This window comes from Boleophthalmus pectinirostris, unplaced genomic scaffold (genome assembly GCF_026225935.1).
Source record: "Boleophthalmus pectinirostris isolate CB_2022bp ecotype Guang Dong unplaced genomic scaffold, ASM2622593v1 HiC_scaffold_22, whole genome shotgun sequence".
Lineage (NCBI taxonomy): Eukaryota > Metazoa > Chordata > Actinopteri > Gobiiformes > Gobiidae > Boleophthalmus > Boleophthalmus pectinirostris.
In genome coordinates, this window is record NW_026571190.1 from 38,880,343 (window position 1) to 38,903,632 (window position 23,290).

General features: G+C 43.6%; 1 protein-coding gene across 1 annotated transcript in view; it reads right to left on the minus strand.

Moving 5' to 3' along the window:
* lrba (LPS responsive beige-like anchor protein) overlaps nucleotides 1-23,290 on the minus strand; it is a 702,007-nt gene that overhangs the window by 146,055 nt on the left and 532,662 nt on the right. Inside the window, 2 exon segments of the mRNA XM_055158186.1 lie at nucleotides 9,795-9,914; nucleotides 20,364-20,504. Of these exon segments, the coding sequence (XP_055014161.1) occupies nucleotides 9,795-9,914; nucleotides 20,364-20,504 (261 nt within the window).

Consider the following 23,290-nt stretch of genomic DNA (forward strand, 5'->3'; position numbering starts at 1 on the left):
TGCGATGTCGGACTTTTGCGCCGCATGCGGACAGAACCAGGACTGATCCAGGTCCGGGACCAGAGCGGGACTGAGACAGAGTCTAGACTGGGACCAGACCGAGACTGAGACTAGACCGGGACTGAGACCGAGTCTAGACCGGGACCAGACTGAGACTGAGACTGAGACCAGACCGAGACCAGACCAGGAGACCAGACCAGACCGGACCAGACCGGGACCAGACCGGGACCAGACTGGACGACCAGACCGGGACCAGACGGACAGACCGGGACCGAGACTGAGACCAGACCGGACAGACCGAGACTGGGGACCAGACGGGACCGACCAGGCCGGGACCAGGCTGGACCAGACTGAGGGACAGACTGAGACTGAGACCGAGACTGAGACCGAGACCAGACCGGGATCAGACCGGGACCAGATCGGGACTGAGACCGAGACCAGACCGGGACCAGACCGGGATCAGAACGAGACCGGGACCAGACCGGGACCAGACCGGGACCAGGCTGGGACCAGACCGAGACTGAGACCGAGACTGAGGCCGGGACTGAGGCTGAGACTGAGCCCGGGACCAGACCGGAGGCCCAGAGCCCGCAGCAGGGCCGGAGCTCGAAGCTGAGGCTCGGACCCCGTGGAGGCTCGGAGTCAAAGCTCGGAGTCCGGTCTGGTCCCGGTCTGGTCCCGGTCTGGTCCCGGTCTGGTCTTGCTCTGGTTCCTCTGGTTCCTGGATCAGTCCTGGTTCCGTCCGTATGCGGCGCAAAAGTTCGGCATCACAGTCGCCGAAGTCACGTAAACGGGAAACGACCTTTATCCGTTTTTTCCATTTTTTATTTAAACACAAAATCAAAAACTGAAAAAACGAATCATTATCCATTTTTTTTTCATTTTGGTTTCGGAGACAAATAACGAAGAAAAATGTTGGTTTTTTTATTTTCTTATTTTTGGTTTTATATTGAAAAACAAATGAACGGATGATACGTGGATTCTGGAGACATAAAACTGGTACCAAATGATCCGCAATGTCCATATTTCTATTCAACTTCCATTGACACTATTGGGCTAAATTAATTATTTTTGATGTTATTAAAGAAAAACAGATTTTTCAGCTCAGATTTAAGACTTCTGCACTAAACTTCAGATTCTTGGTGGACCCAGTAGACGTCAGTAGATTTTCATAAAATTTCTCATGGAAGTTTACTTGGGCAAGTGTAAAAAAAAGTTACACTAGGTACAGACTGATTTTCAAAAATGTTTCAAAAAGTTGGGCAAATGATTCTCCCTATGTACAGTTTGAATAAAACAACTTAACCTAACAAGACGAACTGAAAAACTGTTTGTGAAATGTGTTTAAAAGCACAAATCAGCTCATCTGTTGTCGTTCCAGATAAGAGTTTTTAAAGTCAAAACTCAGATTAAAACCTCCAGAGCTTCAGACAGAGCAGTGCCTCCAGTTAACGTCGCACCCTGAGGAGAATCGTTTCCTTTTTGCAGTGCAGAGGCAGAGCTCCAGGGGCTCCTCTCCTCTCTTTCTCTCTCTCCTCTCTCCTCTCTCCTCTCTCCTTTCTCCTCTCTCTTTCCTCTCTCTTCTCTCCTCTCTCTCCTTTCCTCTTCCTCCTCTCTCCTCTCCTCTCTCCTCTCTCTCTCCTCTTTCCTCTCTTCTCCTCTTCTCTCTTCTCCTCTTTCCTCCTCTCTCCTCTCCTCTTCCTCCTCTCTCTCTTTCCTCTCCCTCCTCTCCTCTTCTCCTCTCTCTCTCTCTTCTCCCTCTCTCTTCTCTCCTCTCCTCTCTCTCTCCTCTCTCCTCTCCTCTCCCTCTCCTCCTCTCTCCTCTTCTCTCCTCTCTCCTCTCTCCTTTCTCCTCTTTCCTCTTCTCCTCTCCTCTCTCCTCTCTCCTCTCTCCCTCTCTCCCTCTCTCCTCTTCTCTCCTCTCTCTCTCCTCTCTCCTCTCTCCTCTCTCCTCTCTCTCTCTCTCTCTCTCCTCTTCTCCTCTCCTCTCTCCTCTCTCTCTCTCTCCTCTCTCTTCTCTCCTCTTCCTCTCCTCTCCTCTCTCTCCTCTCCCTCTCTCTCTCTCTCTCTCCTCTTCTCTCTCTCTCCTCTCCTCTCTCTCCTCTCTCTCCTCTCCTCTTCTCCTCTCTCCTCTCTCCTCTCTCTCTCTCCTCCTCCTCTCTCTCCTCTTCCTCTCTCCTCTCTCTCCTCTCTCCTCTCTCTCTCCTCTCTCTCTCTCTCTCTCTCTCTCTCTCTCTCTCCTCTCTCCTCTTTCCTCTCTCCTCTCTCTCCTCTCTCTCTCCTCTCTCTCTCTCTCTCTCTCCTCTCTCCTCTCTCCTCTCTCCTCTCTCCTCTCATTATGAGCTGTGGTCCGGTCAGAGGCCAGGACCCCGTGATCCACAATCCTGTCCTGTCATGGGTCAGTGCCACCTCCCGGGCCCCTCGGCCCCCGGGCCCCTGGGCGTCTCTGGGCTCCTCTAACCCCCCCCCCTGCACTCCGGCCCCCCGCAGGTCAAACTCCTCATTTTATGCTACTTACACTGCAAACTACTCACTTGTTTTTATTGCCTCGTGTTCTGTTTTCACTTTGATAATCGCACTTGTTCAGGAGAAGAAAACAAAAACTGAATGAAAAAGGAAAATAAAACAACTCAAGAACTTTAATACAGCAGAACAGGAGCCTGTAAAAAGTGTTGGACCAAATAAACTACATGTTCTATAAAACTGCTCGTACACGTTGTTCACATTGTTCTTCATTATATTTAGAACTTTTCTTGTTTGTTTTATTGTTGTTCTGTGTGTTGTAGTTTTTAATTTGCACATTTGGAGCTTGGGGAAACTACTGAGACCAGACCAGGACCAGACCGGGACCAGACCGAGACCAGACCGGGACCAGACCGGGACCAGACCGGGACCAGACCGGACCAGACCGGGACCAGACCGACCAGACCGGGACCAGACCGGGACCAGACGGACCAGAGTGGAACTGAGGTCAGAACTGAGACTGGGACCAGACCGGGACCAGAGTGGGACCAGACCGGGACAGACCGAGACCAGACCGGACCAGACCGAGACTGAGACCAGAACTGAGACCGAGACTGAGACCAGAACTGAGACCGAGACCAGACCGGGACCAGATCGAGACTGAGATCAGAACTGAGATCGGGACCAGACCGAGACTGAGACCAGACCGGGACCAGACCGAAACTGAGACCAGGCCGGGACCAGAGCAGGACCAGACCGAGACTGAGACCAGACCGGAACCAGAGCGGGACTGAGACCAAAACCAGACCAGGACCAGACCGGGACCAGACCGAGACTGAGACCAGACCGGGACCAGACCGAAACTGAGACCAGACCGGGACCAGACAGGACCAGACCGAGACTGAGACCAGACCGGAACCAGAGCGGGACTGAGACCAAAACCAGACCAGGACCAGACCAGACTGGACCAGACCGGACTGAGACCGAGACCGGGAGAGACCGAGACCAGGACGGTACCAGACCGAGACTGAGACCGAGACCAGACCAAGACTGAGACCGGGACTGAGACCGGGTCCAGACCGGAGGCTCAGAGCCCACGGCAGGGCTCGAAGCTGAGGCTCGGAGTCAAAGCTCGGAGTCCTGCTCTGGTCCTGCTCTGGTCCTGCTCTGGTCTTGCTCTGGTCTGGTCCCGGTCTGGTCCCGGTCTGGTCCCGGTCTGGTCCCGGTCTGGTCTGGGATCTGGATCAGTCCTGGTTCAGTCCGTCATCACAGTCACAGAAGTCACGTAAACAGGAAACGGCCGTTATTCGTTTTTTCCATTCTTCATTTAAACATAAAATCAAAAACTGAAAAAAAAAAAACAAAAAAACAAATTCTTATCTGTTTTTTCATTTTGGTTTTGGAGACAAATAATGAAGAAAACTGTTTTTTTTTTTTTTTCTTATTTTTGGTTTTATATTGAAAAACGAATGAACAAATGACACACAGATTTTATAAAACCTTTAAATTCCTTTTCGCAAAGTTTGGATAAACGTCTCTTCTACTAAAAGCTAAAACAACTACGAACAAAAAGCCGAGTCAAAAATAACAGTTTTCATTGTGGAGCTTCCCTTTTCTACGCTGCTACACTAACTCTGCCCCTCCTCCCTCTGATGCCCCCGGGCCCAGGTCAGAGGTCAGGGGATTGGGAACTCGGGGTCAGGCGAGCGTCACCCGGGCTAACGGAGCATTGAGTCCGGGTGTTGTGGCGCATTATCACCCGCGTCCTAAGAAAACACAGCGGCCCCTCTGCCCTCTGGCCCAGAACCCCCCCCAACTCTAAATGCAACACTTAGAATACAAAATTGATACATCTCAGAGTTAATTCCTCCTTTGCCCGACTCTTGAATGCGTCCCTCCGAGCGAACGAAGTCGACTGACCTTAAAGCTGCACTGTGTAACTTTCGACGGCGGGTTCGTCACGTTGGTTTTCAGTGTTTCAAGGTTTCAACACACACAAAACTGGCGTCATTTATGAATACATTCCACTTTTCCCATTGCGTTGGTGACTTTTAAAATGTAATCCCCTACAGATTACAGATTACACACACCAAAATGTAGTTTGTAACGTAATCCATTAAATTATTTAAAGTGAGTAACGTAATCTGAATAAAACCAAAGACAAATAAAGATATTCTTCTCTTCTTCTATTCGTCTTCTATATCTGGAATGTTCCACAGTATGGCATTAAACCTTTCTGTGTTCATGGAGACCAAACCAGACCAAGTTACAGGTCAGATCTGTGGAGAGGCGACCCCGCTCACAGTCAAAACGCCTGTTTTTCTCAGAATTTTTGAGCTTCAAAACCGCCTATAATTTAAAGAAATATACGGTAGAGCTGTTTAAAGTTACACCGTGGAACATTTTAATGACATTTATAGCTCAAAAATACCTAGAAAAACAAACATTCTGACTGTGAGCGGAGTCGCCTCTCCACAGATCTGACCTGTAACTTGGTCTGATTTGGTTTCCCTGAAGAAAACCAAAGACAAATAAAGACATTCTTCTCTTCTTCTATTCTTCTTCTTCTTTGTCTGAAATGTTCCACAGTGTAGCATTAAACCTTTTCGTGTCCATGGAAACCACACCAGACTAAGTTACAGGTCAGATCTGTGGAGAGGCGATGCTGCTCACACTCAGAATGTTGTTTTCTTGGTATTTTTGAGCTGTAAAACAATCTGTAATCGAATAAATGTAAAGTAGAGCTGTTTAAAGTCACACTGTGGAACATTCTGATGACATATACACCTCGCCTCTCCACAAACCTGACCCGTAACTTGGTCTAGTTCAGTCTCCATGAAGATAGAAAGGTTTAATATGACTAAAAATACTGTGAAAGATTCCAGACAAAGCAATAACGTCTCCATGGAGAAAAACAGTTGGTTTTCGTTACGCTTCTCTTCGCACATGGGTTGTCTTAAAGCTGCATTGTGTAACTTTTCTGGCCTATCAGATGTTTTTCTCCATGGAGATGTTATTATCTTTTTTATCTAATTATTTATTTCTACACTTGCACTTCATTTCACTCTATCTATTACAATGACAAAAAATAAAGAAACTCTTCCCTTCTTTTTTTCTTCTTTGTCTGGAATATTCATGGAGACCAAACCAGACTAATTTACAAGTCAGATCTGTGGAGAGGCGAGCCCACTCAGCAGAGGCGGTGACTCGAGTCAGACTTGAGTCACTATTTTTAGGACTTGAGACTTGACTTGATAAAATGGACTAAGACTTGGAACTCGACTCGGACTTGAGGGTCAGTGACTTGAGAAGCACTTTTAAGTCTGAATTCTTTCTGTTCTGACTGCAATGATTCACACTAAGATCTTGTCAAAACATTTAAAAAGGAAAAATTTACATTTCTACAACTCTTATATACTCTATAAATACTCAAATATAAATATACCATGACTTTTTAAGTACAATTTAGTTTAAAATTCATATAAATTGCAAAAATCTAAGCTGTGTTTGGTACTTTGGTTTAATGCCTTGAAATGACTCAAAGCTCAAAGCTCAGACGACTTGGACTTGACTTGGACTTACGGGCCAGTGACTTGAAACTCGACTTGGACTTGCCTGTATTTGACTTGGGACTTGACTCGGACTCGAGGTCAAAGACTTGAGACTCTCAAAATAACGACTTGGTCCCACCTGTGCTGCTGAGTTTGTCTGTTCTTCTCTGTTTTTCTAGATATTTTTGAGCTATAAAACCACTTGTAATTGATTAAATGTAAAGTAGAACTGTTAAAAGTCACACTGTGGAACATTCTAATCGCACTTATAGCTCAAAAATACCTCGCCTCTCCACAAACCTGACCCGTAACTCGATCTGATTTGGTTTCCTTGAAGGTAGAAAGCTTTAATACGACTAAAAACACTCTGAAACATTCCAGACAAAGCAATGACACCTCCAGGAAACAAAAATCAGCCGACGTCGACGAACTTCACCACCAGAAAAGTTCCACAGCGCCGCTTTAATCCGAACGTCCGCGCGGACCGTGGCTCGAGCGGACTTCAGGGGAGAGTGGTGATGCGGTCCAGATTTTGGTCCTTTGTTTTGATCTGCGCCTGAGCTCTCCCAGCCAGATCCGCCGTGACAGGTCCAGACTCGGGGAAGCGAACGCCGGGGCCGTTGTTGTGCTTTTCGCAATCAAGCGCCCGGCCCAGTCCCGTCGTAATCTACTCCACATGTTTCGCCGTTTTCGTTTTCCCGTAGACGCGTTCGTGCCGCCGAGGGGAGAGAGAGAAGACGCGAATGTGCAATCACGCGTCGAGGGCCCCGGGCGACGCGGCTCGACGTTACCCGAGCGGTGACCCGAGGCGGACGGCGGGATCGCGGGTCGGCTTCGGCACGGAATGTTTCGAACGCCGTCGTAAATGTTTTTAAAGCGTTGTTAAAATGTAGAGCCGGGGGGGGGGGGGGGTTCTCGGGGGCCCCGGCCGTAGACGAAGGAGCGGCGCATATTTTTCGGGGGGCCAGCGGGCTGCGATTCAAAGTCCGGGTTACGGCGGAGTGAATGGGAGACAGGTTGAGGGGGCATTCGAGGATTAAAGGGGAGCTTTGATCAGGCGGTCGAGGTGGTTTGACAGCTCGGGACGGTGATTGGAAGTGACTGGACATTACTCTTTTTAAGGCTTTTCTTGCTTTTGTCTCAGAAACGCGGAGGGGAGATTTATTCCACCGCGCCGCCGCCCACCAGCCTCCGTCAGCAACTCCTGACCCAAACTGACGACCCCGTTACCAAGTCATGCACAACGGGAGAGCGGAGGACGCGCGGAGTTCGTTTTAACGTCGTCGTGACGTCAAACGTCTCCGGTGATTTGAGATTAAATTCCTCGTTTTTGTTGGTGCAGATTTGTCAAATGAAAATGCACACCAAACTCGCAAGGTAAAATAAAAGTGAAGAGTTTCATTCTTTCATTCAGTTTTCAAAATAAAACCAAAAATAAGAAAAAAAAAAAAAAAAAAAACAATTTTCTTCATTATTTGTTTCCACAATCAAAATGAAAAAAACAAACAAACTGATAACGATTCGTTTTTTCAGTTTTTGATTTTAACAGATAACAACAATTTCCCGTTTCCGTGACTTAAGCTGTGATGCCGGACTGAACCAGGACTGAACCAGGACTGAACCAGGACTGAACCAGGACTGAACCAGGACTGAACCAGGACTGAACCAGGACTGAACCAGGACTGAACCAGGACTGAACCAGGACTGAACCAGGACTGAACCAGGACTGAACCAGGACTGAACCAGGACTGAACCAGGACTGAACCAGGACTGAACCAGGACTGAACCAGGACTGAACCAGGACTGAACCAGGACTGAACCAGGATGAACCAGGATGAACCAGGACTGAACCAGGACTGAACCAGGACTGAGGACTGAACAGGACCAGGACTGAACAGGAACTGAGACCGGGACCAGACCAGGACTGAGACCGGGACCAGACTGGGACCAGACACGGACTCAGACCGAAAACAGGACCAAGACTGAGACCTGGACCAGACCGGGACTAAGACCAGAACTGAGACTGGAATCAGACTGGGACTCAGATGAGGGCTGAGGCCGAGATCAGACCAGGACCAGAACTGAGACTGGGACCAGACAGGGACTGAGACCGAAAACAGGACCAAGACTGAGACCGGGACCAGACCGGGACTCAGACCAGAACTGAGACTGGAATCAGACTGGGACTCAGATGAGGGCTGAGGCCGAGATCAGACCAGGACCAGAACTGAGACTGGGACCAGACTGGGACCAGACTGAGACCAGACAGGGACTGAGACCGAAAACAGGACCAAGACTGAGACCGGGACCAGACCGGGACTCAGACCAGAACTGAGACTGGGACCAGATCAGGACTGAAAATGGTTTAGTCTTTGTTCAGTCCTGGTTTAGTCCGTATGCGCTGCAAAAGTCCGACATCACAGTTTAAGTCAAGTAAACGGGAAACGTGCATTATCCATTTTTTCCATTTTTCATTTAAACACAAAATCAAAACCCCCCTGACCCCGTTACCAAGTCATGCACAACGGGAGAGCGGAGGAGGCACAGAGTTTGTTTTAACGTCGCTGTGATGTCAAACGTCTCTGTTGATTTGAGATTAAATCCTCGTTTTTGTTGGTGCAGATTTGTCAAATGAAAACAGAAAAACACACTTCAAACTTCATGTAAACTCAAATCTGTGTATCATTCGTTCATTTGTTTTTCAAAATTAAACCAAAAATAAGAAAACAAAAAAAACAACTATTTTCCGCATTATTTGTCTCCAAAACTAAAATGAAAAAACAGATAATGATTCGTTTTTTCAATTTTTGATTTTGTGTTTAAATGAAAAATGGGGAAAAAAAAGATAACGACCGTTTCCCGTTTACGTGATTTAAACTGAGATGTCGGACTGAACCAGGTCCGGGACCAGACTGGAACCAAGACCAGGAATTAGACTGGGACTGAGACCAGGATTGAGACTGGGAACGGGACCAGACCAGGAACAGGAGCAGGACTGAAAGCGGGACCAGACCAAGAGTGAGACCAGAACTGAGACTGGGAACAGGACCAGAACTGAGACCGGGACCAGAACAGAACTGAGACCAGGACTGTAACTGGGACTGAGACCAGGACCAGACCGGGACCAAACCGAGATCAGACAGGGACTGAGACCAGGACTGAGACCAAGACTGAGACCAGGACTGAGACAGACTGAAAACAGTTTAGTCTTGGTTTAGTCCCGTTTTAGTCCTGTTTTAGTCGTGGTTCAGTCCGGCATCACACGTAACCGGGAAAAGGTCGTAATCCGTTTTTTTCCATTTTTCATTTAAACACAAAATCAAAAACTGAAAAAAACTGAATGAATATCTGTTTTTTCATTTTCCTTTTGGAGATAAATAATGAAGAACACAGTTTTCTTATTTTTGGTTTTATATTGAAAAACTAATGAACGAATGATAAACAGATTCATTCATAGGCCGATGTCCAAAAGCTTTTTTTTTTTAAATAACGTTACGGTTTCCGTGAAGTGAAAGTGACTGATGAATGAGGTTAGGGGTTTAGGTTGGTAGATTCAAATAAAACTACGTTTAAGTTTCTTTTCAGATAAGTCAGTTCTTTCTGGTCACATTGTGGTAAAATAAAACTCAGATTAAAGTCTAACAGAGCTTCAGACAGAGCAGTGCCTTCAGTTAGCATCACGCCCACAGTGAATGTTGTCTGAAGTCTGAATTAAAAGACCACATAATGTTTTCATCACCCATCCTGATGGGCAGTGTTATCTTTACAATTGTCTCGTACCTTCACATCAGACGTGTCCCTCTGACAGTTCCTCCAGGCTCTGGACACGGAGGAGAAGGTGCGGTCGGCGTGATCGAACTTTCCTCCTTGGAAGTTCAGGAAGAACGTGGTGAAGGGCTCCTGACAAACAAACAAAAGGTAAACAAATGATACACGGTCTCTTTTTTTTATACTTTCTCTTATTTATATATATATTTATATATCTCTTTACATCACCCACTGACACACACTCATACACCAGAGCATTTTATTTATTTATTTATTTACTTACTTACTTACTTATTTACTTATTTTATTTTATTTTATTTATTTATAGGTGTTTTTTAGTTTTTTTGTGCCATTTTATGTATTTATTTATTTTTAGATTCTTTTTTGACAGTGACAATGACAGTGAAGACACGGACAACATTTTCATGTTTGACCATGTTTATTTGTTACACGACATAGTGATACGGCACCTGTTATAGGAGCGTCTGGAACAGCGAACAGATCAAGTGGTTGAGCTGCGTTCATGCGCTGCAGTAAAGAGCAACGTTTGTTACTTCAAACACCAGGTCTTGATGGAAACATGTGTGGGATACATTTGGATTATTTTTCAATGAGGAAATAATACGCCACGATAAAGAAGGTTTAACGCGACAGTACAGCTCTGGCAGTTTTGCGTCTCTCTGTGGGAGTGAATGAAGCGAGAGGAGGACACGCCCCCCACGCTTCCAGATGTGGCTCCGCCTTTACCAGTTACGCTGATCGCCAGACAATCCGGACACCGACAGGAGACTCAGCGCTGCGCTGCGCAACATCCGGCGTCAATGGGTTAATTAAATAATAATAATTAAAACAATAAATAAATAATAAATAAAAATTTAATAATAATTAAATAAATTGAATATTAAATAATAATTAACAACATAAATAATTAAATAACTAAGAATAAAATAAGACACTGAGCAGAATTAAATAAAGACGATTTAACGTGTTTTCCTTGTTAACCTCAATTCTGAATTATTATTTTTATGTAAACTCGACGGAGAATAATTTAAATCCAAACTATTTAAGTCATAACAATTAATTTGGAATAAAAAAACATCATGTAAACGTGGCCAAACTCACTTTTAATGAACTTCACGCTGTTAAACCTGAAACTGAACAGAGAAACGCCCCAAAACCTGCTCTTTGACGTAAAAAAAAAATTAGCGAGCGAGCAAACCGTGATCCCAGTGAGCTCCTAAACCCAGCGCGCCGACGTTACCGATGCGTTTCTAATCATGTTTAATCTTGTTAAGGCCGATCAATACCTGCCTCTCCGACCGAACGGCTCCCAGGCGACACGGGCGAAGTCTGCGGGAGAACGTCTGAACAACAAACACCGTAAAGAGCTCATTAAGTCCACGCGCACAAACGACCCCACTGGAGAAACCACGCCAAACGACGCACACTTTGCATTGACATCTTGCTGCGGGTGCTCTACGCGTATGTCTATGGTGGAATTTTCAGGAGTTTCCATGGTTACACAGTGCACACGTCGGCCAGAAGGCAAAATTCGGTTTAAATAGTCTGAAAAATCAAGAAATAAACCCAAAATGGATTAAAACTAGACATTTTCAGGAGCTGTGATGAGTCCGATTGCAGCTTTGTTCCAGCTGTTATCGTACTTATGAATAAATTGGAATCTATTTATTTATCGATTTTAGTACCATGTCTTGGAAAATCTTGTTATTTATATATTTAAGATTTATTGTGATTTTTAACCAAATCATTCCACCTCAATTCACCCCAAAAAATTGAAATTTGAACCCTCACATTGTCCAATGGCAAAGAAAATTGGTCTATGTTTAAGTCAAAGCCAAAAACGACAAAATCTCAAATTTTCGTTTGATCGGACCAACGTTTTCCGAGATATCACCATTTGATTTTTTCACTTTTTTGCGCGGTCGCCGAAATTTAAATTGCATTTACTCAGCAACTACTGGTCCGACATCAAAAACCAAGGTGTCTCTGCAAAGGGGAAATCATAAATAATCCAAATCTCGCATTTATTTTTGTATTTGAGTACTTTTGATCTTGAAATTGACAGTAAAGGTCACGCCCGACCTCAATGACACCAATAGAAAAAAATGTTGTCCTATATGTCTACTAGGGTTGGGTATCATTAAGAAGTCGCCGATACGATACATACCTCGATACAGTGAGTTTATGATTTGATACGATTCAGTACGATATATTTCAAATTGATTCAATAGGATTCAGTATAAAATAAAGGCTAAATCATGGCTCTGACACTAAAAGCCTTTGTTACACCACTTCTTGTGCAAAGTTAATATGAAACGCACCAATTTTAATCATCAAAACAGTGAAAATGTCAAATGTGTCGCATAAACGAGTTTAGTTCCTCTCAACAAGCAACAAAACTGTAGCTGTAACAAAATAATTTAGTAAAATATATTAAAAAAAAATACTCTTGGCGATATATCAATACAACAGCCCACAATATCGATACTGTTTCATCGCATTAAACTACACGATATATCGATATTTCAATATTTTTGCACACACCTAATGTCTACTACAACATGTAAAAAATCTGGAGGGGTTTTCTTTTTTATTTTCACACAGTTTACCTCGAAGTTGACTTAACCCCATCTTAAGACATGCCAAATATGTGTAACACTTTATTATTTGTAATTGTGTTTTTTTTTTTATGTGTTTATTGTGTAGAGTGTGGATGAATAAAATGTGACATATGGGACTTGTGACTCATGTTATTTAAGATCGACATTTTAACAGCACAAATCAGCTCCTCTGTCGTAGTTCTAACAAAGTTCAGTTCTCAGTTCTTTCTGGACAGATTGTGTTAAATTTAAGCTCAGATAAAAGTGTAACAGAGCCTCAGACAGAGCAGGGCCTAAATAAAATAATATATTATAATAATATAGTTACTGCGATTGACATTTAAAACCAAAATATGATATAGTCTGAAAAGTGAAAAGTCCTCAAAATGTTACCTTTAACCCGAGGCTGAAAATCATGAATAGAATATATCAGTGTCAATATTGATATTGACCGAACTGCGAGATTTTTTCATATATTTGTGGTTTTCAGATTGTACAATGTACGGTAGTCAAACAAAATATCGCTTTCGATCGAAGGATTTTCTGAAAAAGTGAGCATCAGTGGAAAAATGCAAAAAGGGAATCAGATGTGTGTGACTCCAAACCTCTGTTCAAACTGTTTCTCTTCCCAACGGAATTGAAAAATAGTGAAAGGTGAAGGCGATGGGCAGGATTGATCCACAGGAAGAACTGCCCAAATCATCCCGAGTTTGTAGAGAACATTTTGTATGTGGAGCGACAACAAAGTAAAATCCCCATCCCTCGCTCAAGATTGGTTATGAATTTAAAAAGTCAACGCCAAAGCGAAAGGCACCAACTGTTCACCAAGAAACACCTTCCACTGCAAAGAGACCAAGACGTGATGTTGCTGTAAAACCACAAGAACAAGAAAGTGCAGCTCAGTCTGTTTGTCTTCTGCTCCTCTCACTTAACAAACGGGATTTTACTTTGTTGTCGCTCCACATACAAAATGTTCTCTGCAAACTCGGGATGATTTAGGCCAGGGGTGTCCAAACTTTTTTCATCAAGGGCCACATATCTAAACACAGATGAAGCAAAGGGCCGATCGAGGGCCGTAGACTGAAGCTCAGTACAGTCAATAATTGAAATATGTGCATGTTTAACACATTAGAATGAGCCATCAGTCTTTATTCATACTAAGATCCTTAAAACCACACACTAAATATTAAATATCAGCTTTATCTAGGTAGATTTTCAAAAAACTTGCAGTAAAAAATAATTTTTAATTGATGCAAGGTTATTTGGGCCAATTCAACTGGAAGTCTGAGGGCCAAGAAAAAATGGTCTGAGGGCCACATTTGGTCCCCGGGCCATAGTTTGGACATCCCTGATTTAGACAGTCAATGTTTCCTTTTTGGTTCTTCCTGTGGATCAATCCTGCCCATCACCTTCACCTTTCACTATTTTTCAATTCCGTTGGGAAGAGAAACAGTTTGAACAGAGGTTTGCAGCCACACATCTGATTCCTTGTTGCAGTTACGGAGTTCCCAAACAGTGTTGGGAGTAACGCGTTATAAAAGTAACGAATTACAGTAATGCATTGCTTTTTGCTGTAACGCAGTAATGTTCGGCATTACAGGGGGAAAAATTGTAATATTTTACTCGGTACAAATGTGAGTCACGCGCGTTATAATGTTTTTTTAACCTGGATTGAAGTGGTGGGTTTTTCTTCGGAGACGCGGCCGTGTAGACCTTGGTAACCGCGGGCAAAAGGAGCGACGCAGAAGTCTACGCTGCTTAGTCCTGGTTTAGACCTGGTTCAGTCCATATACGGCGCAAAAGTTCAGCATCTTCGCAGTTATTTTGGTGGGAGTAACTTAAAGTAATGCAATAGTAATGTAATGCCTTACATTTTAAGTGCAGTAATATTGTAATGTAATGAATTACTTTGAAATGACAGTAATAAGTAATAAATAACGCATTACAGTTTTAAAGTAACTTGCCCAACAGTGATCCCAAACTAATTTCTCGAGCCGTTTTCCGCTGTTAGGATCCAACAACCACAACAATTAACGATGTCCGAATCTCAAAACTAAATTATGACAATATCAGAACCAGAAACAAAAGTGAAATGGTTCAAAAGACTTGAAAAGATCGACTTTGTCAACAGACACATCCCACTGGGAAAACAAACATGGAGATTTGATGCTCACTTTTTCAGAAAATCCTTCCCAGTATGAATTGCGCGATGACCGGAAGTCTGAGATTCTTGATGCGTCTATACCAGTGAGTTCTTGGGTCTTGTCATTAATAGAAATAATCAGGTTCAACATTTGAGAATTTAAGTTTTGAATATTTCATGAAAAAGTACAATGTAATTAATAGAGAAAACTGCCTCTTGCCTCCACCTGAGAGTCTGACATTAATCACACTCAACGATCTGAAAACCACCTGCTCAAAAAAACAACAACAAAAAACCCTTCACCTCTAACGAACGTCTCTAATGTTATTCCACATGGTCAAATTTCTATGAACATATTAAAAACATGTGGCTGTTGCTTCTCATTTTCTGTAATACGAAAGGTTTCCTCGTTCTCCTCTGAAATGTGGCCAAATTAAACCAGATGTTAAACTGACACTGAGCAGGTGTGTGGAGCTCGCGGACTTTTCTTCATTAAAGAGAATATTTAACTTTTATGTGATATTAACGGCGAAAACGTCACATGTTTAGATCACCGTGTTTACTTTTATGGTTTTGAAAATGTTGTGTTCGCCAAAAACAACGTGTGAACATTAGTTTTTTGACACTTGCTCTCTGCGTTAAGTCACTCCCCCTTCAGAGCGCAATCACAACAGAATCCGCTAATGAAACTACTGAACATCACACCAGGTTTGTGAAGTTGTAGTTAACAGTTTTGTATAATTTTTGGGATATTTTTGGAGGATCGTCGTGTGGGAGCCTGGGTGACTGTCCTGGTCTGGGCCCGGTCTCAGTCCTGGTCTCAGTCCTGGTCTCAGTCCTGGTCTCAGTCCTGGTCTCAGTCCTGGTCTCAGTCCTGGTCTCAGTCCCAATCTGGTCCCGGTCTCAGTCAGTGTCTGGTCCCAGTCTGGTCCTGGTCTCAGTCCCGGTCTCAATCACGGTCTGGTCCTGGTCTGGTCCCGGTCTCTGTCCCGGTCTCAGTCCCGGTCTCAGTCCCGGTCTCGGTCCTGGTCTCAGTCCCGGTCTCAATCACGGTCTGGTCCTGGTCTGGTCCCGGTCTCTGTCCCGGTCTCAGTCCCGGTCTCAGTCCGGTCTCATCGTCTGGTCCTGGTCTGGTCCCGGTCCTGTCCCGGTCTCAATCACGGTCTCAATCACGGTCTGGTCCTGGTCAGTCTCTGGTCCTGGTCTGGTCCTGGTCTGTCCCGGTCTCCCGGTCTCAGTCCGGTCTCAGTCCCGTCTCAATCACGGTCTGGTCCCGGTCTCTGTCCCGGTCTCTGTCCGGTCTCTGTCCCGTCTCTGTCCCGGTCTCTGTCCGGTCTCTGTCCCGGTCTCTGTCCCGGTCTCTGGTCTGGTCTGGTACTGGTCTGGTCCTGGCCTCAGTCCTGATATCAGTCCCAATATCAGTTCTGGTCTCAGGTCCAGGTCTCAGTCCTGGTCCGGTCCTGGTCTCGATCTGGTCCCCGTCTCAGTCCCAGTCTGATCCCAGTCTCAGTCGTGGTCTGGTCCTGGCCTCAGTCCCGGTATCAGTCCTGGTCTCAGTTCTGGTCTGGTCCAGGTCTCAGTCCTGGTCCTGGTCCTCGCCTCAGTCCCGGTCTCGTCGTGGTGTCAGTCCCGGTCTCAGTCCTTGTCTCGTCCAGGTCTCAGTCCCGGTCCTGGTCTGGTCTTGGTCTGGTCCCGGTCTCAGTCCTGGTCCTGGTCCCAGTCCTGGTCTGGTTCCAGTCTGGTCCTGGACCTGGTTCAGTCCGGCATCTCAGTTTAAGTCAAGTAAATGAGAAACAGCAGTTTTCCGTTTTTCCCATTTTTCATTTAAACACAAAATCAAAAACTGAAAAAACGAATCATTATCTTTATTTTCATTTTAGTTTTGGAGACAAATAATGAAGAAAATCCTTGTTTTTTTCATTTTCTTATTTGTGGTTTTATTTTGAAAAACAAATGAACGAACGACACACAAATTTTCCAGCTAAGTCAGTTCTTTTTGATCAAATTGCGTTAAAACAGCTCGGATTTAAAGTCTAACTTGAGTCGCCCACTTTCAAAATAAAACATATTGTTGATCTCAGACTTTACATGATCTAACCGAAGCAGCTTTTGTACTTTGATAATTCCAGCCTTTTGCATTTTGAAGCTGTACTTTGTCTGTGAGCGTTTCTCTCGGTCTCGTGAAAAGCCCGAGCACAGTTTCCGTCTGGGCCGCTCCGTTCGCTCTGCTCTTCACGTGAGGGCTTCTGGTAAAGTGGATTATGGGTAAGCTGGCTAATGATGTGCTAGGATCAATGTGGAAAGTCTACAGGGAGCCGCGCAGACAGTGAGCTACGGCAACAATAACAGGCCAAAAGTGTGGGCAGGAGGAGAAACTTAGAGCCCCCTCCTGTCCCCCGGGTGCACTCGCCGAAGATTGATGACGTCTATTGCACAAAGGTCCTTAAAAGAGCACACTTCAGCGAAATGTTTACGGCTATCCTCTTCAAAAACCAATAAAAACTCACAAAATGGCCGCCGGGTTGGTTTAACAAGGTGGAGGGGAAATTGGGCCATTGTGTCGCCCGTGTTTTTGAACATGTGCAGCTGAAAAGCGACAAGAAATCTGTGTATTTAAAACGTAACTAAAGGAACTTACTACTGCAGAATGTTTACAAATGATTGACGCCATTTTTAAATCATAATGTTTATTTTAAAAGGCCACTAAACAACAAAATCACTTTTTTTCTACTGATTATCTGAGTAAATTGGTCTAAAACAAAAATGTGAACTTATCCCTGGCCTTATTTTGGAATTTTAGTGCCTTCAACTTTCGCAGTCTCGCTGTTTCGTGGATTTTTTTTTGTACAATTTTTTTTTTTTTTTAAAGCGTATGAGTGTGTATTGTGTTCTTCCCCCTGCGTCCTGATTGGCTAAGGGACTGTAGGCCGTTGTCAATCAATCTCCTCCGTGTCGTGTCTCCTGTACAGTACAGAATGTGTCACCGAAGTGTTATTCTGAAGTGCAGCGCGATCGGGCGATTGTCGCGTTTACTGTGAGGCGCGGAGCTCTGAGACGGTCCTTTCTCCTGCGGTCACCTCCGAGCCCGTCCCCATCGAGAGTCCTGGTTCAGTTCTAGTTTAGTTCTGGTTTAGTCCTGTTTTAGTCCTCCTCTTCAGTCCTGGAATCAGTCCTGGGTTAGTCCTGGGTTAGTCCTGGTTTAGTCCTGGTTTAGTCTTGGTTCAGTCCATAACGTGTGCAGCACAAAAGTTTGACATAATCTTGGGTTAACGGGCGGGTGTGGGTCTCCAAAAATGGACCCGTGCAGGACTCTGCGCTGTCGGACTCCATTACGGAATAAATGAATCTTCGTTTCGTTATATAAAGAAAAAGGAAAATAACAAAAGGACGACAGCAGCAATAAGTTTTATGAAGGATGTAAAAAGGGTTGTAAGTGTCCTGTGTGAGAAAAGTGTTTAAAGTTTGTGCTGAGGGGTTTTACAGGATTAAAACAGATATGATAATTGTAAAATATAAAGTTGACTACTTTGCGCGGGTTATTTTTAGAACGTAACCCCCACGATAAACGAGGGACCACTGTCTTTGTTAACTCTTTCCCCCATGAAGACGACATTTGACGACCCCCCCTGTTTCCTTAATGACGACTTTTGACACCTCCGCTGTATCACTAAAGACGAGATTTGACGACCTTTAGAAATGGCTCGGTTTTTCACATTTAAACAGAGACTGTGATCGGTCGGGGCCACTACAACCCACACTAGACTGACCAATAGGATTCAAGGATATGTTTTCGCCGATTTTTTCCGAAGTTAATCGAAATAGTGACGATGGTAGCTTCCGGAAAAAACACAACACGAAACACGTGCAATGGAAAGATGGCGGCGCTGCGGCGCAGTTTTAGAAATAATGAGGAGCGGACGTATTTTATGGATAAGTTTAGAGAAAGTGACTTTTATAGATTTCAAAGTGATGATGTTGAAGTTGATTATAAAGTGGAAAACAGCGATAGCGACGGACTTTCGGGAGAAGGTGAGAATGTCGCTGATGCGTCTGTGTGGAGTCCTGCGATGTCCCAACAAACTATCTGAGCTTTATACTCGATTATGAACCAAAATTGCCCTGAAATCTGGATGTTGCTCAGGCCAGTCCTTTAAAATATTTCAGTCTTTTTTTCCAAGATGCAACGTATAACAGAATCACTACAGAAAAAACACTTATGTGGAGCTCTGCACACGAGAAAATAACAAGATGACAAATACTGGACACACACTGACGGGGAAGAGTTTTATTATTATATTATTATATTATAATAAGCTAAATTAGTTGAATAAGCTAAATGAGTTAAATAAATAAAATAAGTTGAATAAGCTAAATGAGTTGAATAAGTTAAATGGAAAAAAATTAATTGGGTGCACACAGGTGTACAACAGGTAAAAACAGGTGCACACTTGGCTCTACTGTATCTGGTGATATGAAATCTGTTTAAATACTTTGACAAAGTATATTTTTTATTTTTTTATGAATATAGTATCAGAACATGCAGATATCAGATGCTGAATGTAGTTTTTTGTTTTCGAGTTTGCACCTGACCAGGTAAACTCTCATTTTCAGTGAGCTGTTATAACACCTATAAATGAGTTGAATCAATTTAAACATCCATAAATGAAGAGTTCAGAGTCTAAGGTTTCCAGAGATACAAATATGTCTGTGTTACACTTAAGTTCATGAGTGTAAAAATCATTTATAATCACTCGTGGAAGTCTGTTTTCTTTTATGCAGTTATGCTCTATGGGTGTAGCCCTAGTAACATATGTATGGTTGTTCCTAGTCGGCGTCCAGGGGGGAAAGAGTTAAAAGTCGTGCTGTAACGAACTATTTAGGATCAACTAGGGTCAAGACATTTTCATTTTCAGGTCGGACTAACGGCCATCGACGAGTCAGACGCAGGTTATTACATGACGAGCCCCTCGCAGCCCTGCTCCGACCTGGCACCGCCGGGCACCTCAATGTCCCGTCGTGTCTGGAGAAAAGGGAAACGGCGAGATCTGAGCACAAATGTCCACTCTGTTTCAAAGTCCGGAGCGCAGCGGTCCGCGCCGTGTTGGATTGTTGTGGCTGTTGGTCGGTTGTCAATCATCGCTCTAGAGCCCGCCCCACACCGCCAAGCACCGCCCACGGGAGGAGTAAAGCTAGTCTGATTCATCAACCGGTTTCACTTTGTGGAAACCGTCTGACCTCGCAGCATTAGGATTCGTTTGCTCGACGGTAGGTGGGTAATTTTTTTAATTAACCAATCGCTGCTAAAAGCTTGAGGAGGGTGTTTAATGGCTCTTTAAAAATGGGTATTAGACAAATTTTTATTTATTTTTTTTTAGCTTTCTACCACATTATAATCTTCCCTCATCAAACACATGCCTGAAAAGGTTTTAAATGTCATCAGTACATGTTTGAGTAATTTAGCGATCTCTCCTGGGCCATATTCAAACCCTCCTTATGGCGATAAACTAAAACATGACACAAAACTAAACACAGGACCTCGACAAACCTGATGTGAAGTGCAGTAGTTTCATTAACAAAAGGCAAAAGGAAGGGAGACCCAGTGAAACTTATTTAACGTGTTAATACGTTGTTTTCGGTGAAGACAGCATTCAAAAAACAACAACACGTAACACGGTGATCTAAATAAGTTCGGTTTTAGCGGTTAATCCCCCACAGAAGTAAAGCACAGCGTCTTTAATAAATAAATGAAATAATTTTCTTAATATTAGACGTTCATTCACACATTCGCATTCGCATTTCACGCAAAACATTACTTACGATTCTGAGCAGCCACATGAGAGTAAAGCTGGACGTAGAGTAGTGTGTGCCGTAGTGAAACTTGGGCACCTGCTCGTCCTCCCAGGATTCATAGCGGTCGGAGAAGAAGGCTGCTCTTTTGGGGTTGAGCGCTCCAATGGGCTAAAGAAAAAACACACAAAACACACATTTTCAGCGGTGGAAAATGTACAGAAAAATTCTAATTAAGCAAAAGTGTCTTTACTTTGCTTAATTCCTACTCAAGCAAAAGCAGCCATCTAAAAATCGACTCGAATAAATGTAAAAAACCCATCGAATCACTTTTTTAAAAAGCCGTAAAAATATTGGACAGGAAACCATTCTCATTTCACCACTGCACTATTTTAGACAAGTATAATTTGCTTAATTTTAATAATTTTATTGGTTTTAAATATGGATGTTTTGTCTATAAAGTTTTGCATGGACTTGCCCCTCCTCCATTACAGGATTTTATTAAAGTAAAGACTGTGAGTGGGATGGGAACTAGGGCCACAGCCCGGGGGAACTGTGACGTCCCACACAGACGCACAACATTCGGTCAAGGTGCGTCTCAGTCAGAGGCACAACATTTTGGAACATTCTGCCACTATCAAGAAGAGAAACTTCAACTCTTGCCACCTTCAAGTCCTCCTTAAAAGAGCGGCTAAAGAACAAAAAGTGGACACTTTTAGTATAGATTTGTTACTTGTTTTTCCTTTGTTTAAATTTGTGGTGTTACCTGCCGAGGGACTACAGATTAGCAGTCTTGCTATAATCTGGTATATATTTACACTGCAATGTTGTAGATGTTCATTAATATGCACTGTCCCTATTAAATAAATAAACTAGAAAAGCAGTCAGAGAGCGCAGACCTCCGCCAAGGACTACCCCCATTTTTTATATAATTTGTGATAAAATCAGTCTTCTGGATCAGATCCGGATCAGCCTTTGGAATATGAAAGAGGATCCCATTGTCCATCCCTGAGTCAAATTTCATGGGGTTTGGTCAATAATTAACCGAGATATTGAGAAACAACATTTTTTGGCCCCATTTACCACAATGTTAACTAAAATTTCAAAGTGATCCAGAATCCAGGATTTCTTCCGGATCATCCCCAAAATGAAATCAGTTCTTCCTTTTCACATTTCCAACAAATCCTGAAAATTTCATCAAAATCGGTCCATAACTTTTTGAGTTATGTTGCTAACAGACAAACAAAAAAACAAACAAACAAACAAACAAACAAACAAACAAACAGACATAACCTTCTTGGCGGAGGTAATAAATAAAAATAAATAAATAAATAAATAACAGTATGTACTTGAGTAAAAGTAAAACTACCCATTTCAAAAACATACTGCTTAAAAAATGCCAAATCACTCATAAAAACTACTCAATTACAGTCATGTCAGTAAATGTAATTTGTTACTTAAACATTCTACGTCTGAAAAAAAACACAATTCCTCTCATTCCGCAAGACCGACTCCACTTCTGTTTCCACGTCTGCAGTCGCCGTCGCTCCGCAAATGAGCCTCGTAACCTTTGCGCGATATCAAATGAATATTAGATGATGTTTCTTCTTCTCCGGATCAATCCCTTTTACTGCGCCCCGCGGCCGCGCTCCGTCACGCCAAACTAATGTCCTCCAACGAAAGACCCGCGCGCTCGGAATATCAATATCAACGCAGTCTTTCATTTAAGCTTTTATTAATCCCAAAGAAATGCACCGGTCACTCGGGCTATTACGGGCAGGGCAAAAAAAAAAAAAAAAATCGTCAAGCGAGTTACATTAATTCATCATCGCTCCCGGAAATCCAATAACAATGTGACGTGTGGCTTTTATTTAAATTTTTTTTTCTTTCTTTTAGAACTCGCTCGGGGTTCAATTTTTATTAGTCGCCGCTCGGTTGGGCTGTGTTCATCAGAGCGCCCCCCCCCCCCCCCCTCGCCCCCCCGCCTCTTTCTCTCCCCCGGATCAATGCTAATGGAATAATGGTCTTTTGAGGAGCGCAGCCTGGTGGGGCCCGGATCAATTTGAGCTCTTTCATATCATAGGCTGCCTGTCACTGGGCTTCATCTGCAGGCTGGTGCTGCTATCGATCCGGGGCTGGAGCTACAGTGTCGGGAGGGGCTAATGAGACGTGGAGGTGAGGGGGGTGAGGGGGGGGAGGGAGGGGAGCGGGATCCTGCTGGTTTTTTGGCGCTTCGGGGCGGAGGGTGTATTGTTTTGATTAAAAGGGCCGGTATTATTATGCAAAAATGGACTCCTGTGAGGTTTAGAACACGGTTTCCTCGTCAAAAACCTGCTCCGAGTTGTGTTTCGTTTCACGCGTGTTTGAGTAATCCTCCCACTATCAGCCGATCGGCGTCTCCAAAGCTCAAAAATGCCGTGTTCCACCTTGTGATGTCATGAGCAGCTCCCTTTACCTTTACATCAGAAGAGATTGGCGACGATGATGATTCTAGTGAAGGTGTGTAGAGTTTAAAAACACAGAGGAGCACTTCCTGTGTTCTTAAACATTATAACATAGATTGCAAGGTTGTGCAATTAATACAATTTTTGTCGCGATTTCGATTTGTGTGTCAAACAATCTCCAAACTCATATGATTGAGTTGAAACGATTAAAGCTTAACAAGTTTATTTTGGATATTGTTTTTATATAAATAAGTATAATTATTTTATGTATTGTAGAACAGTTGGATATATCGTTTATTTTGGATTTTTTGCTAAATTGCTCTAAGGTACATATTTGCAGTCTATATTTATTTTCAGTTTGAAAGTTTTGCGTAACTTATCAATAAAGCAGCCCTAAAAGATCATAAACTAGAGCAATGTTGGCCTTTTAAATGTGTGATCCAGTGCAAATGTATTTTAATCAACTACTTAAAGTGGAACTACAGACGGATGAAAGGGAAAGCATTTGCCAAG